We start from the raw sequence: 15,308 nt of genomic DNA, 5'->3' as shown, positions 1-15,308 counted from the left end.
TTTCCAGGTTTATTGAGGTTGATGAGTTTAGAAGGGTGTAACCTCTCTTAGGATTGCGCTGTGAATCATACAGAAGGAGTTTGGAGGGGGAGGCGTGTAATTTTAAAAATGATAAAGGTGCATGAATCAGAGCTATGGAACCCTTTAATTCCCCAAATGCTTTTCACCTGACTCAGCATCAGCTCTTTAGGGGGGAAAGATGTCCTTGCGGAGATGAGCTGTACGCAGAGGGCATTTCTTCCAAAAACATCCTTTGCTTTTAGAACTGCCCCACCCTGCTATCATTTAGGATTGTTCTGCAAATCTTGGAGAGTTACGCCTTTTTAAGTACAGTGAAAGCAGTGAGCCTGGAAGGTTTTCACAAGACGCTGCATAGCAGTTCCAGTTGCATCATATAGGGCTGTTATGAGTGTGTCCCAAAATCCCAAAAATAAATCATGGAAAGGCTTCTCTTTAATCATAATTGTCTCTTTAATCTTCCCCTCCCCCAGTATTCCAGATCTGAAGTTGTCCTCACCTTCTTCGAAAGATCTCCTTTAGACCAGGTGCTGAAAAACGACAACATCCATAAAATTCAGCCAACTTTTCAAAGCCCAGTTAAAATATCAGGTAAGATGGATTCTCCTCCCTGAAGTGTATTGCCCAGTAGAAGGTTGCTTTCTCTGTAGCTGGTGTAATATGGTGTTTAGACAGTCTGGGAGTCAGAATTCCCATTGTTGCCAGCAAAGCATGGACCAGTCACACCCTCCCAGCCTAGCCTACCTCAAAGGGTGGTTGTGAGGAAAGGAGCTGCTTTGAGTTGCCGTGGGAGGAAAGGCAGGGTATAGTTAAAGTAAATAAATAAATAACTTTTTGGAACAGCAATTGCTTTCCTCTTATTTTCTTGAAATTTTCTTTATTTCACATGATCCTATATTATTTATTTGTTGTGCGTAGTGCAGCCAGGAGATCTGAGGATTGTGGGGCAGCCAGGCAAGGGATGTTCGGAGGTGGTTGAAGTCAGCAAGAGCAAGTCAGCTGGTGCATCATCAACCCCCTTCATGCTCCCATCATCTGGAGGGGGGGGGGTCTGAGTTCTCCACATTTAACTCAACATCTCCTTTAGCAGTATCCAAAGCAGAGTTTCCAGAGGAATCACTGTCTCCTTCTGCATCATGACCCCTGGTGGTCCTTGGAGGAACTGCCAGCCAAACACTTTAAGGTCTCCCATCTAAAAACTAGCCAGGGTCGGCCCCGCTTAATGTTCAAGATCTAATGGGGTGCAGCTTGTCTGGACTAACCAGATGAGAGCACACTATCTTATAAGTATTTTGTGAAATTTGAGGCATCATCTGGGCATAGAATTGGGGTCACTGTGGGTGGGCAGGTAATTGTGAATTTCCTGCATTCTGAGGATTAGACTAGATGACCCTGGAGGTTATCTTCTATGATTAGACATGATATTTGGGAGGGAGGACAGTCCAATTTTCTGTGTTGGTCCTACAGCATATGATAGGTGACCAGGGTACTAATACTTTCTGCTAGCCTCTCATGGTTCTGAATTGTTGGAAGCTCCAAATCTCTGCCTGTTCTCAGGTTTTCCATACTGAATGATGAAACTGTATGTCTTGCTTGGTGGTGTCTGACAGGAAGTGGTATAGTCCTCCCCCCCCTCCCCGACTTGTCTCAGGGAGCCAAGAAGCTTACTGGTGACTTTAGGACCATAAATCTCTTTCCAGTCGCTTCATAGGGTTATTGGAAAGATTAAAAACTGGAATGAGGGGATAGCAATATATTTTTCCCAGAGCTTCATGAGGACAGGACTGGATAAAGTATAATAGATATTTTCTTATTTCTTGCAGTCTTTTGTTCATCCGTCTGCTTTCAGTGTCCCTCAAGCCAACAGGATTTTGCTACTTTAATGCTTGTGTTTGTACTTATCTCTTTCCCGTCCCTGTATGAAGTCTCTTTCAGAACCTGGCAGGATAAAGGTTCCTACCGGTTTTGTGAAGATAGAAGATAGATGAAATTAAAGTTAATGGTTAAAGTATCTTTTGACCTTGAAAGAGAAAAATCTCTGGCCATGAGTCACATGAAAGCATTTCAGGAGGAAAGAAAAATACCTTCTAGTATTCTGCTCACATTTCACATTTGATCTTGCTGAAACCATTTTTGTCATCAACAGAAGTGTGTGTGTGTGATTTTGTATTCACTACTGAAAATTGTCTTCCTGCCGCAGCAGGCTTCAGACTAAAGAGGGAAACAACTCAGGCCTCCCAGAAGGAAACAAATCTTAAGTCTCTTTCTGCCCTGCTGTCTTTTGTTCCAGAGCATGAGTCATACCTTAAGTGCACATCCTGGCTTGAAGAAGGCTATAGGAGCAGAGGCAGGGAAGGGAGGGAGGGAGGGACCGGGGGTGGAGGAATTGATATAAAACTAGCAATGCCTGTGTTATGGTCAACTTGGAACAAACCAAAAGCAGATTGAAAGTCAGAGCAATTCTCTCTATTAAATCTGAATGAAGTTAAACAAAAATACAGTGATAATGGATAAGAAGAGTTGGTCTGTATATTCCGCTTCTCTCTACCAGAAGGAGTTTTAAAGCAGTTTGTAGTCGCCTTCCCTTCTTCTCCCAAAAACTGGCACCTTATGAGGCAGGTGGGTCTGAGAGAGTTCTGAGAGAACTGTGACTAGCCCAAGGTCCAGCAGCAGAAGTAGCCATCTAAGCCCTGGATTTTGTTTATGCCCCTTTGATATCTCTTTGTAATATCCCCTTTGCCCCCTTTCTGCTGGATATTTCACCAGGCCTCCTGGGCTTATTCTCTTATGCACCCGAAGAAGAGTTAGTTTTTATAAGCCACATTTCATACCAGAAGGTGTCTCAAAGTGTATTACAATCACTTTCCCTTCCTCTCCCTGCAACAGACACCCTATAAGGTAGGAGAAGAAGAAGAAGAGTTGGTTCTTATATGCCGCTTTTCCCTACCCAAAGGAGGCTCAAAGCGGCTTACAGTCGCCTTCCCATTCCTCTTCCCACAACAGACACCCTGTGGGGTGAGTGAGGCTGAGAGGGCCCTGATATCACTGCTCGGTCAGAACAGTTTTATCAGTGCTGTGGCGAGCCCAAGGTCACCCAGCTGGTTGCATATGGGGGAGCACAGAATCGAACCCGGCATGCCAGATTAGAAGTCCGCACTCTTAACCACTACACCAAACTGGCTCTCTGGTAGGTGTGGCTGAGAGAGCTCTGAGAGAAACTGCTCTGTAAGAACAGCTCTAAAAGGACTGAGCTTGACCAAAGGTCACCCATCTGGCTGCATGTGGAGGGACGAGGGAATCTACCCCCGGCTCTCCAGATTATAAGTCACTACACCAAGCTGAGGAAGTGAGCTCTGAGACCTACATATAAACTTATGCTAAAATAAGTGTTGTTAATCTTTAAGGTGCCACTGCACTCCTCTTTAATTTTCTTTTAGCTGAAATTAAAATATGCCTGTCACTTCAATGGAAGATGGATTGAATGCTTGAAACACCCTTTGAAACAGACTTCCTAAATTTTCTGTTCCTAAAACTTTTCTCAGTGAGTAGAAATGCTTGGATTTGGAGAATATATGGATTTGGTCTTTTTTTAAAAAAAAGAACGGGCATCTTTTGACTCATTATATTCTCAAAACTGCTGTAACATCTACAAGGGAGTAGTCAGTTCTGTTTGTCTTTCTGGATCTAGAGTTTGTGGTTTGGATGTTTCACGGTCCCTTTTCCTTCTTCTGCAGAAATCATGCGCTCGAATGGGTTTTGTTTAGCCAATACTGAAACGATAGTTATTGATCACAGTATACCAAATGGAAAAGACAAACACTTGGATGTCGATTCAGCAGAACACTTGTAAGTATATGCGATCTTTCAATATACCAAACTTTGCTGGTTCCCCAACATTCTACTTGTGTCACACTGATAAGGGTGACTTGCCCAAACCAAAGCATGAACTGCCTTTCAGGTTGAAAGGTGAATAAGGCCAGTGTGAGACTAGACAATTTAGGCAGGGGGAAGAAATTCAGAAAGGAATGGGAGCAGCTACAGGGCAGATGATGGGGAGATAAGATCTGGAATTGGGGGGTGATGGGGAAATTACTAATTTTAGCTGGGTTCAAAGAAGGACTACCAACAACTGGCTTTAATTTCTTTCTCTTTAATGATTAGCAATGATCAAGGGAAAGAAATACCTATTTCTAAGTAAGTTCAAGTTGCTGACCCTGTTAGATTATTCATCGTTTATATTTGTAATAAGTGGTACATCACAAGAAGGCAGTAACATGTCGTCAATGCATGCCTACTCAAAACTGTGCTAACTTTAAACCAATAGAAAAGCAATCTATACTTCTTGACATACATTTAACAATGCTACTACTTTATCTATGGTACATTACTAGCACAACACAAACTGCTGACTACTACAGTTTAAAGAAACAGGATCTGCGTTAAAGGTCCTATGTTAAAGATAGTTCTTTTGACAGTCTAGCTGTCATTGTAAGAGAGAAACTTTGGAGGATCTGCTGTGCCAAATTAGTCACTTAAATAATTAGTTTAGGTTAGTTTGCCCTATGAGATGAGGAATGTGGACTCTTGGGGCCTCCAACTAAAAGCATAGATGGCAGTGCTGGTGCATCACTGGGTCAAACATTCCCTTCAACAGGTAAGGTACTAGTTTTGCTAAAAGTATGTTAGGAAGGAAGCATTTTCTGTTTGGTTAGAGTCGGCTTTCCCCACTAGGGTTTTGTAAAACCCTGGGGTTTCTTGATGGCCCTGGGAGAAGGTTTCCTGAATAGGTGGGAGTTAATTCTTTAATATTTTTTTTTAATTGTTAAATATTTATCAGGTGATATGACCTTATATGATCATGTTGACCTGCCCCCTAATGGCCAATGATGGGACAGGAAGGGGAGGAGCCCCAGGTGGGCATGTACACAGCCATGCTTCCCAGCCATATTCTGCATGATCCGCACCACTACTGGGGTTTCCCGAAGCCTGAAGAATGAGTCAGGGGTTTCTCAATGGTAAAAAAAGTTGAGGAAGACTGGGTTAGAGTTAGTGCACTGTTGAGTAAGCATGCATTGACTGATGATATGTTACTGCCTTATTATGATGTAAAACTTGCTATAAGGATCAGTGTCAGCATCTTGAGCTTTCATGAGAATTGGTGCTTTCCTTAATCATGGTCAATTGATAAAGAAAAGATAGATACAGATGTAGAAGCCTTTATTGGCATAATGAGCAATACAAGTAGGGAGATACAAAGTTATAAAATTAAAAATCAAGCAGAGTTACTCAGTTTCATTAAAAACAAGGAATTAATTCTAAAAACCTTGCCTAAAAATGCTGCAATGTGGGCGATTTGAGCAGGATCTGTGCTATCAAATAATTTATTAACTATTACAGTTTCATCACAGTGGAATTGAAAGGAAGATAGAATGTCAGATATCACATAGCGGTATAAAGAGAACTTGGGGCAAAACAAAATAATATGAGGAAGAAGATCAGGGACCATACAACCATGAAAATATAGTCTATCCGCTAAATGAATGCGGTTAAACCTCCCTAAGAGAATGTTCTAAGGGAAAGAGTTCAGCCGAGCAAGCAGAGTTTCTACTTCAGTTGTCAGTAGCAATTTGGCCTCCTTCTTTGAACCCAGCTAAATATTTGCCATTTCTTCATCAGGAAGCACCAAGGAGCCAGACCCATCTCCAGTTTATCGGCAACCAAGCCACTTTGAGTAATCACTAGGAAGAAAAGTAGTGTATAAGTATTTAAATAAATACTATCTGTAAAATGTCACTAGCCTCTTTCAGTTAAAAATAATACTTACTCATCCCCATGACAGTACTCCAAGATGGTCAGTCAAATTGTCACTCTTTATCACATCAGCCAATGAGCCATAGCAATAAAGCACTACAATGCCACAAAAATGAGAAATTTCAGTGTATTTTCATGGAGGTTAAAATATATAATAATCATTTTAAATATGACAAAATAAAGGCTACATGACCCAGACCAGAACAATTAGTGTGCAGGTCAACCACGCTTCCATGTCTGTGCCAGGGAGCCAGCTTGGAGTAGTGGTTAAGAGCGTCAACTTCTAATTTGGCAAGCCAGATTTGATTCCCCGCTCCTCCTCCATGTGCAAACAGCTGGGTGACCTTGGGCTCGCCACAGCACTGACAAAAAGCTGTTCTAATGGAGCAGTAATATCAAGGCTCTCTCAGCCTCACCACCCTCACAGGGTGTCTGTTGTGGGGAGAGGGAAGGTGATTGTAAGCCACTTTGAGACTCCTTTGGGTAGAGAAAAGCGGCATATAAGAACCAACTCTTTTTCTTCTATGCTTCATCTTTGTGGCAATAGCAACAAACCTTGCCATTTGGAAGGGAATCTATTTCTCCCCCAGTCTGCTAGTAGTAAGAATATTTTGTCCTGATCTGACCTTCCTGGGAAACAGGATATAATGGCCCTCGGAAATCCTTTGCGTTCAGACTCAAAATCTTGGGCACCAGAATGTGACACTGGGATAAATCTTTAATGGACCTGTCGTCACAAGAGCAGACTTCTTCATTAAATGGAGACCGACCGAAGCCGCCTTCTAAAATAGCAAGTGGTAGAATATCTAGGCGTGCCTTAGTGTGAAAGTCATCCTGTGCTCTTAATTCATGGTATCAGAAAAGTACACTGGAAGAGTGCTGAGATTTTTGTTTGTTTGCTGCTGAAAGGTATCCTTGAGCATGAAGACATTAGAGCAGGGGTAGTCAAACTGCGGCCCTCCAGATGTCCATGGACTACAATTCCCAGAAGCCCCCTGCCAGCGAATGCTGGCAGGGGCTCCTGGGAATTGTAGTCCATGGACATCTGGAGGGCCGCAGTTTGACTACCCCTGCATTAGAGCATATCTGAACATGCCAAAGAAGAAGAGATTTCAAAACCACAATTCATTGATGTGTCTCTCAGTCCCTCTTCTTATATGAAACCCAAAGTCTGGGCTTTGGAGTCCTTACCATTTTTTCACTGTGGTGGATGGAGAATTTACATGTTAAATACACTTCAGTGTAAGACAACGTGGGGCTATTTTAAAAATTGGTTTCCTTCTTTAGAGCGATACTGCACAACTTTGAGTGTGATGTTGTTGGGTTTCCCCCCCCCCCCACACACACACACACATTTCCAGGCTGCATAGCTCTCCTCTCTTAGTCTGAAGTGCATAATGCCCTTTTCTTAATGGTGAATGAACTACATTTACCTCTCACCGTGGGAAGAAGACAGTGGGCTATTCATCATTGGGAGAGAGTGCTGGTTTCGTACTATACAGCCGTGACCCCGGGTAGCCCTTAGCTGGCCCAGTCTCATCAAATCTCAGAAGCGAAGCAGGATCAGCCCTGGTTAGTACTGAGATGGAAGACTTCTAAGGACGTCCAGAGTGGCAATGCAGAGTCAGGCCATGGCAAGCCACCTCTGAACTGCTCTTGCTAGGTTGCTAGGGTTGGGTGCTGTTTGCGACCGAAGCAGCCAGCACTGCAGTGGGAGGGGAAGAGCAGCGCGGGTACTGGTGCACCAGTCAGCGCATGCACTCAGGTGCAGATCTCAACCCTAAATCAGCTTTGACTTGATGGCAAAAAAGTGCTACACACTTTTAAAAACAATCTGCCAACATAGTTGTGTTGAGAGGCTTTTGCGCCAGGGGAGCAGCTTAGGGATAGAAGCCATATTAATAGTAAAACAGTTTTCGTAGATCGTTCTGTTGACAGCCGAATTGTCATTTCAGGAGAAATTTGGGAAGTTCTGTTGTGGCAGGTGATTGATGAGTCACTTAAATAATGTTAATTAGTTACAGGGTAGCAGTTTCTTCAAGAACTTTAAATATCGACAGCATCGATACTGAACTCTTCATCAGTTGAGAGCTCAAAAAGAAGGGAAAGAGAGGAATTGGAGAAATACAGAAGCAAACAAAACAAAACTATTGCAACACAGATTCGCAAATTGGTCTGTAATTGATAGGGAAGAGGGTCTCCAATCTTTCTGGGCCCATGAGCACCTTTGGAATTCTGGCACACGGAAGTGAGTGCAACCTCAAAATGGCTGCCATGAGAGGCGGAGCCAGCCACAAAGCAGCAACAGCAGGCGGCAGAGTTGCACACATGGAGAAAGTCCAAGTGGAGGGGGGAAGAGGGGTGATTTTAAAAGAGAGGCTGGGAAATAGAGGTGTGAGAGAGAATAAAACCAACACTCTGGTGGCATCTACCAATGAATTTATTTTTTAAAAATCTGTACAATCAATCACATATCCAGTTACCAATCAGATGAAAAATCGTTACCTGGCCCCACCTCCTTTCTAAAAACGACAGTTGCCAGGCAAGGTGTTGGCAAGCACCACCACATTGAGGACCCCTGTGCTAGTGCTTTAGATCCCCATGTGCTAGTGCAAGTCCTGTGTGTATGTATTTATTCCCAAGGACCTTCTGTGTACTACCTGGTGACTTTGGGGGTGGAGCTGGGAGTGGGCAGGATCTGGGGCAGGGAAGGACCTCAGTGGAGTATAATGCTATGGGGCCCAACCTCCAATGCAGCCATTTTCTCCAGGGGAACTGATCTCTTTAGTTAGGAGATGAGTTATAAATCCAGGGGATCCCCAGGTCTCACTTAGGGACTGGTATCCCATCCATCTATATCCCCTAACCCAGGATTTTTCAGCTGGGGTTTCATGAAATCCTGGGGTTTCATGATGGCCCTGGAAGGGTTTCTTAAATGGATCAGTGTTAATTAATTTTAATGTATTTTTGAAATTTGTTAAATATTTATTGGGTGATATGACCATATATGGTCATGTTGATCTGCCCTCCCTTCCAAAATTGCCAATGATGGGCATGGAGGGGGTGGAAAGGGGAGGGGTCCTGGGTGGTTATATACACAGCTAGGCTTCTCAACTATATTCTTCAGGAATATGCCACTTCTGGGGTTTCTCAAAGCCTGAAGAAAGTTTCGGGGGTTTCTCAATGGTAAAAAAGTTGAGAAAGACTGCCCTAACTATTCAGTAGTAGCCCCGTGACTCTTATAACCACATTTCAGCTGACAAAATACAAAGTCCCTGCTCTTGTGAATGAATGTCAAAGGCAAGAGTAACTATCATGCTATGGACATATTTCTGTGTATGCAGAGACCACAATCTTATTCAGTGATTGGACATGGGGCTATGTTTTAATTTAATGGGAAGCAAGCGGATATTTCCATCATACTCTAGGCAGAGGGATTTTGAATTCAGTAGGTGTCACTCTTTCCTCTTGAGTCCTGCATGTCCAGAACCTTGAATTGTTATTATGTGGCTTCCGCCTCGACGTTTGCTTGGTGCTGCACTAAGCGTAGTTCGTACAAAAGACCCGAAGCGATCCACAGCCATGCAGTGAAATATTTATGGCTCAGTCCACTTGGTTTCCCATTTAGATAATTATTTTAAATCATATCAAACAGGATCAAAGGAAATAGGAGAGTGGCCCCTTTTCTCAATGAAGCACGACTTAAATTGGCAGGAACAGTGAAACGATCACAGCAAATGCCAGCACAGGAGAGTCAGAGAACATTTTTCATTCTTGATAGCTAAACCAAGGCAAGCCAAAGTACATGGTGCGCAAATTTGTGACTGACATGAGAACAGGTCTGCGCAGAATCTGAAAACACATACAAGGGCACCTCTTCTCCCCCCAATTTATTATTTATTTGTACTACTTTTAGATTATTTTTCCATTTAAAGTATTTTAGCGTAATGTACAAAAATATTACTGTTTTCTTATAATGTAGCCACTGCAGGCTGAACACAGAGCTATAAAACAAGGATTCTTTTACTGTTTCTATATTGCTTTACATGTTTTCCAAGGCTTGGAAACTTGGCAAAGGGTTATCTGTGCATTCCAGGTCTGTCATTGCCTGCGGGAAGTATGTTTTCCAATGCTGGCTTTCTAATTAATTGTCTGCAAACAAGACTGACTCCTGCGCATATTGATGTTACATTTTCCTTAACAAAAAATCAGTAGCGGAGCTTATAGTACATGGTTGTGGGGCAAGCTATAAGCTCTTTTATGGCTAAACAATAACATTTAGATAATTTAATCAGCCGTTTTATCAAATGAAATGGAAATCCTATGGGCAGCACCACAGCTGGATACATCACCACTTAACCAACTTATGGAATGTTTGTGATGGTCTCCAACATTGATCTTGGTGCTTCTTGTTTTCACATGAGAGGGATCAAGTAATCTGCAACGTAGGCAAACCAGGTGACCATCTAAATGCTCAGAGGTTGAGTGAACTGGTCCTGAAACAAAGGCCAATGCTCACAATGTTTGGGGAAAAGGTATAGTGCATATGAAGGGCAGAATATAGGGTTGCCAGTTTTGGGTTGGGAAATACCTTGAGACTTTGGAGGGTGGAGTCAGGAGTACATCAATTTTGAGCCAGGGAGGGACCTCAGTGGAATATTTTATGGAGGCCACTCTCTACCTGGGGACTGGCATCCCCACCTCCTCCACTGCACTAAGTAAGGTTGTATGGAACTGTCACTGGATGACCACTCAGGAAGGTATGTAGACCTGAAGAAACAGGAAGGAGTTTGTTTAGATCTAAATCACAGTGAGTTGTTAACTCTGCATTCTGCAGGGCCTGCAAGACAGAGCTCTTCCGCCAGGTTTATGGTTGAGAGAAGACAGGTTGGGGGGCCTGCCTTGTTAAGAAGCAGATATGTCCAGGGACCATTTAATGGCCCCTAGTCAACCCCCCTGTTGAGAATGGTGTTAGGGGGAGGGTAGACGATTTATAATACTGCTATATGTTGTTTTTTAAATGTCCTTTGTATTGTTATGTCTTTACATTAAATTGGGTTTTTTTTTGGCTTTTAGAGTATGGACTGATATTGTAACCTGCCATGAGCCGTTTTCCAGGAGGGGTGGGAAATAAATTTAAATAATAATAATAATAAAAGGTAACCAATGGAGTGGCAAAAGCAGATTCTTAGTTAGGACTGGTTTGGTGTCTTCTAAGTTTCCATATTCTCTATGAATGTTCCATCCCAGTCCTGGACTATGCAGGATAATTTCTTTCTTTCCTTTCTAGGTTTGAGAATGTTAGTGATTTTACCTCAGAACTAGAGGACAGCGATGACCCAGCAGCATATGTCACCAACTTGTCATACTACCACCTGGTTCCATTTGAGACAGATATTTTGGACTAAGACTGTCAAATGAACTTTGTGACTGATGACTTGTTCACAACATCCACTGCTTTGCATTAGTCACACATGTCGAAGCTGTGTGATGAACAGCAGAGCTAGCTATAAATACTTGTCTGGAAGCTTACAAGCTGCTTGGTTCTTCACTGTGGCGTCTGGAGGCACCTTGAAAAGATATGAACAGCTGAGAGGCCATTCGTATTGCTGAATGAATGCAGCAAGAAAAGACATGATGCAGCCAAGTCAACAGTGGCCACTATGCTGACAAACACAAGTTGATGGCACAAAATATTATGGTGCACTTTCTTTCTGACATAGGGTCACACTTGTGAAGATCATTGAGACTATTTCTTTCTCAAACTTTCCCATGGGAATCACATTTTAAACATTTTCTTCGCAAGGTCACCTGTGTTTAGACACCAGCTTCTTTTTCAGTTCCTCAGAGTGACCCATCGTAATGGGTGCCATTTTGCTTTGTCCATGGAGAGGTGCCAGATTAACCAATGCCTTATGTCATGTGTGCCTACAGCAAAAATGCTCATTAATAGATTGCTTAATTTATTCTAGGCCTGGAGTTGCTTGGTTGACTCTGCTGAGGGCCTTTCTTTCTCACTTGAAATATTATCTGTGTTAATAGAGAAAATAAGCAAACCCTGTAATTTTTGGATACTTTGTCAGAATTTCTAAAAACTCTTCTAGGAAGCTGAGAATATTCACAAACCAGGAAATGTGGGAAATTCTCAATTCTACACAGTTTACATAAGAGAGGTGGGGTTTAACTGAAAGTTAAACCCCACCTGGCTTAGCGTGGTATTGTGGTTAAGAGTGGCGACTTCTAATCTAGTGAGCCGGGTTTGATTCCCCACATACAGCCACCTGGGTGAGTTTGGGCTTGTCACAGCACTGATAAAGCTGTTCTGACTGAGAAGTCCTGTCAGAAGCTCTCTCAGCCTCACCTACCTCACAGGGTGTCTGTTGTGGGGAGAGGAAGGGAAGCTGATTGCAAGCCACTTTGAGACTCCTTCGGGCAGTAAAAAGCAGGGTATAAAAACCAACTCTTTTTCTTCTTCTGTATGGTCCCTTCCAGCTCTATGATTTTATCCTCTTCTTATATTGACCACAAGGATGCCACCAAAAAGAGCCTTCCAATATAGCCATCTTATCTCTCTCCTGCCCTAATGGCTTGGAAATACTTAGGAGCGTAGAGCAGAAACATGGAGACTCATGGTGTCATGGCACTAACCACAGCAATAAGTGGTTGTGTAAAACTGTATTTTGGGTAGGCGTCATGTACCTGTGGGAGATTATGGGCAGAGGCAAGCCAATGGCACTTATTTCAGCCCTGAGATAAATCCAGCTCTGATTTTGCATAAAGGTGGTTTCTTGACAGTACAAATCAATATTAGTTTTACAGTCGGGGGGGGGGGGATAGGAAGCAGGGAAGCCATCCGTGTTCTACCTTATCCCACATACACATCATTCCTTTCCCATAACAAAGCAGACTAAGTATCCCATGGGTATAGTTGCCAACGTCTCCCAGAATTACAACTAATATTCAGACAGCAAATATCAGTTCCCCTGTAGAAAATGGCTGCTTTGGGGACTGGATTCCATGGCCTTGTATGCAGCTGAAACCCTGTCCTCCCCAGGCTCCTCCCCCAAAATCTCCAGGTATTTTGCAACTCTACTCAAGGGGCAAGGCATGTTCCTTCATTCTCTGCCCTTAAGAAATGGTTTCAGTACTCCACCTTGCTCTACCCTTGCTTGACTTTGGGGTTTCCAGTCTGGCTGAAAGAGGTCCTCCTGTTTCTTTATTAGATATAGAACATGTGAGCAGTTGGGGTGGTTTAGCTTCTTCTGACAGCATGCTGAAGAAGCGCAAAATGTATCTGTACTGCTGTTAAAGCACAAGAGCACCTTTAAAGGTGTTAAATGTTCATTTGGGGTAAACAAGAGGAAAAATATGTTGGCTCTTGTACTCCATTATGGAAAGGGGATGCAGTCCAGGGCAGAGTCTGCACTTATTTCTTTATTCCATTGTCAATCCTGTTGAATTCAGATTGCTTTGAACTCGATTCTTCCTCTCCCCCCCCCCCATTGAAACAGGAAAGTCTTCTGCACGTGGTTAGGGTAGTTCAGAAGGAGGGAGGAAGCCAAGCATCTTTCTTTCTTTTCTTGAAGGGGGGGGGGGGAGAGGAGCCAAACAGGGAGCCTCTTTCTTTCCTTGGAGGGGAGGGGGAGAGGATCAAAAAAGGCAGAGGAGGGAGGAAAAATCCAGGACCAACAGAAGTTGAGAGAAATTAGGGGCTTCTCCTTTAAGGCAAGCATGTCACATGGCCAGGTGTAGCCTATCAGAGGTTCTCTACCATGGAGCTTTTTCCCCCAAGCTGGATATTCAGGCTTAAAAGCAGTCTGAGATATCGCACAATAAAGGTAGGATCACTCCTTCTTGCTGCAGAAGGAAAATTAAAATCGCCCAAAATCCAAACGGAAATCGCGTTCTGTGTAGAGGGCAGGGACTGAATCGATCTGGGGTTGGAATAAAAGCTCCGTGCAGTTTACACCCAGGTTTCAAGACCTGAGGCAGGTAGGGATGAAAGGGAGAACTGGCTGTGTGTGATAGTGGGGTAGTTTGTGTGTGTTTTCCATAAGATTCCTGATGCAGCATTTAAGGACCGAATGGTGCTATGTTCTGGGCACAAGGTGGCCACCTGCAAAACACCTGTTGTCACCATTCAGATTACACTATAATGATTTCATCTGGCTAAATAGTCATTCCTTCTATCCAGAGATCCTGGGAATGGTATTTCTGTCATCAGGGCTTTCTTCAACCAGCTTCCTGAAATTCCAAATACTCTCACCAAGTTTCTAGCCCATGAGATTCTTTTGAGGGAGCCACAACCATTTTAAACTCGTACAGGTTCATAAGTGTACACACAGTTTGCTTTTAAAATGGTAGACCTGTCAGGATTTATGTGCCAGATTTTGGAAAAGAAACAAAAAGCACATTCCAAGTTACTTGTCTAGTTTTGTTTGTTTTTCTTCAGCCCAGAGGACTATGGTACATCTCCTGTGAGCCTTTCAGTGTTCTTTTGTATAATAATTGTAAAACAAAATTTGCTAATGTAAATAGTAGTAAATTATTGAGAACCCTAATTCTTTTGCAGGATATGTTTTCGGATATATTTTAATGAAATAAAATATTATTCCTCTGAAGTGCAACATTGAGTTTTGTTTTCTTTTAAATAGAGTTATGTTACTAATGCAGGGGTGGCCAAACTGTGGGTCTCCAAATGTCCATGGACTACAATTCCCATGAGCCCCTGCCAGTGCGTTATCCCCAACCCAGACCTCTGGGCACCATGGTGCTTGCTGGGGAGTTTCCTAGGGCCTGTTCACCTCTTCCCCCAAGCAAGAAACTAACCTGGCTTTCCTCGATATCAGTGGAGCAGGAGATGTATTTATCTTATGGCACACAGAAAGCATATAATAGCATAGAATATGTAGCCTAATCGGTCCTGTAACTATAGTCCTGAGAAGAGCTGTTTGATTGTTTGCATGTGTGTGAAGTAGCCAAGGGATCCTACAATTATCTGGCAGTCAAAAATTCTAGCGTTTTAATGTTATCCAGGATGCACCATGAGGAGGTGAGCTAGAATTGGACCCCAGAACAGGAGAATTCATAAACAACTGACTTCATCAAAGGAGGTTGCTTGGCTTGCAACTGCCAAGCATTTCATGAAGGGTTCCAGCTTGCCATGGCAGCCATTTTGTGATGACACTCATTCTCTATTATCAACATTCTAAAAGTGCCCACTGCCACAACTTGAGAACGGGACAATGATCTAGCCCAACATAGTCCGCTCTGATTGGCAGCACCTCCCCAAGGTCTCAGGCAAAAGTGGTGATTTTCCCAGCCTGGCGACCTGAATCCTTTGAGTTATCAGCAATGAATCCTGCTATTCTATTCATAGAAAACATCTAATGACTGAATTTTAATACCACTTTATCTCCAAGGAGCTCAGGATAGCCTCTATGGTCCCCCTCCTATCCTACCATGTGAGGCAGGTTAAA

At 43.0% G+C, this 15,308-nt stretch overlaps 1 protein-coding gene across 1 annotated transcript in view; it reads left to right on the top strand.

The window, feature by feature from the left end:
* Positions 1–14,456, top strand: part of PXDC1 (PX domain containing 1) — a 38,763-nt gene extending 24,307 nt beyond the window's left edge. Inside the window, exons 3-5 of the mRNA XM_077353076.1 lie at positions 492–609; positions 3,753–3,864; positions 11,120–14,456. Of these exons, the coding sequence (XP_077209191.1) occupies positions 492–609; positions 3,753–3,864; positions 11,120–11,237 (348 nt within the window). The 3' untranslated portion in view covers positions 11,238–14,456. The remainder of the gene's footprint in view (positions 1–491; positions 610–3,752; positions 3,865–11,119) is intronic.
* Positions 14,457–15,308: the final 852 nt, after the last annotated feature.

Source organism: Paroedura picta, chromosome 9 (genome assembly GCF_049243985.1).
Source record: "Paroedura picta isolate Pp20150507F chromosome 9, Ppicta_v3.0, whole genome shotgun sequence".
NCBI classification, from domain to species: domain Eukaryota; kingdom Metazoa; phylum Chordata; class Lepidosauria; order Squamata; family Gekkonidae; genus Paroedura; species Paroedura picta.
This window is presented reverse-complemented; position numbering and strand designations above follow the sequence as displayed.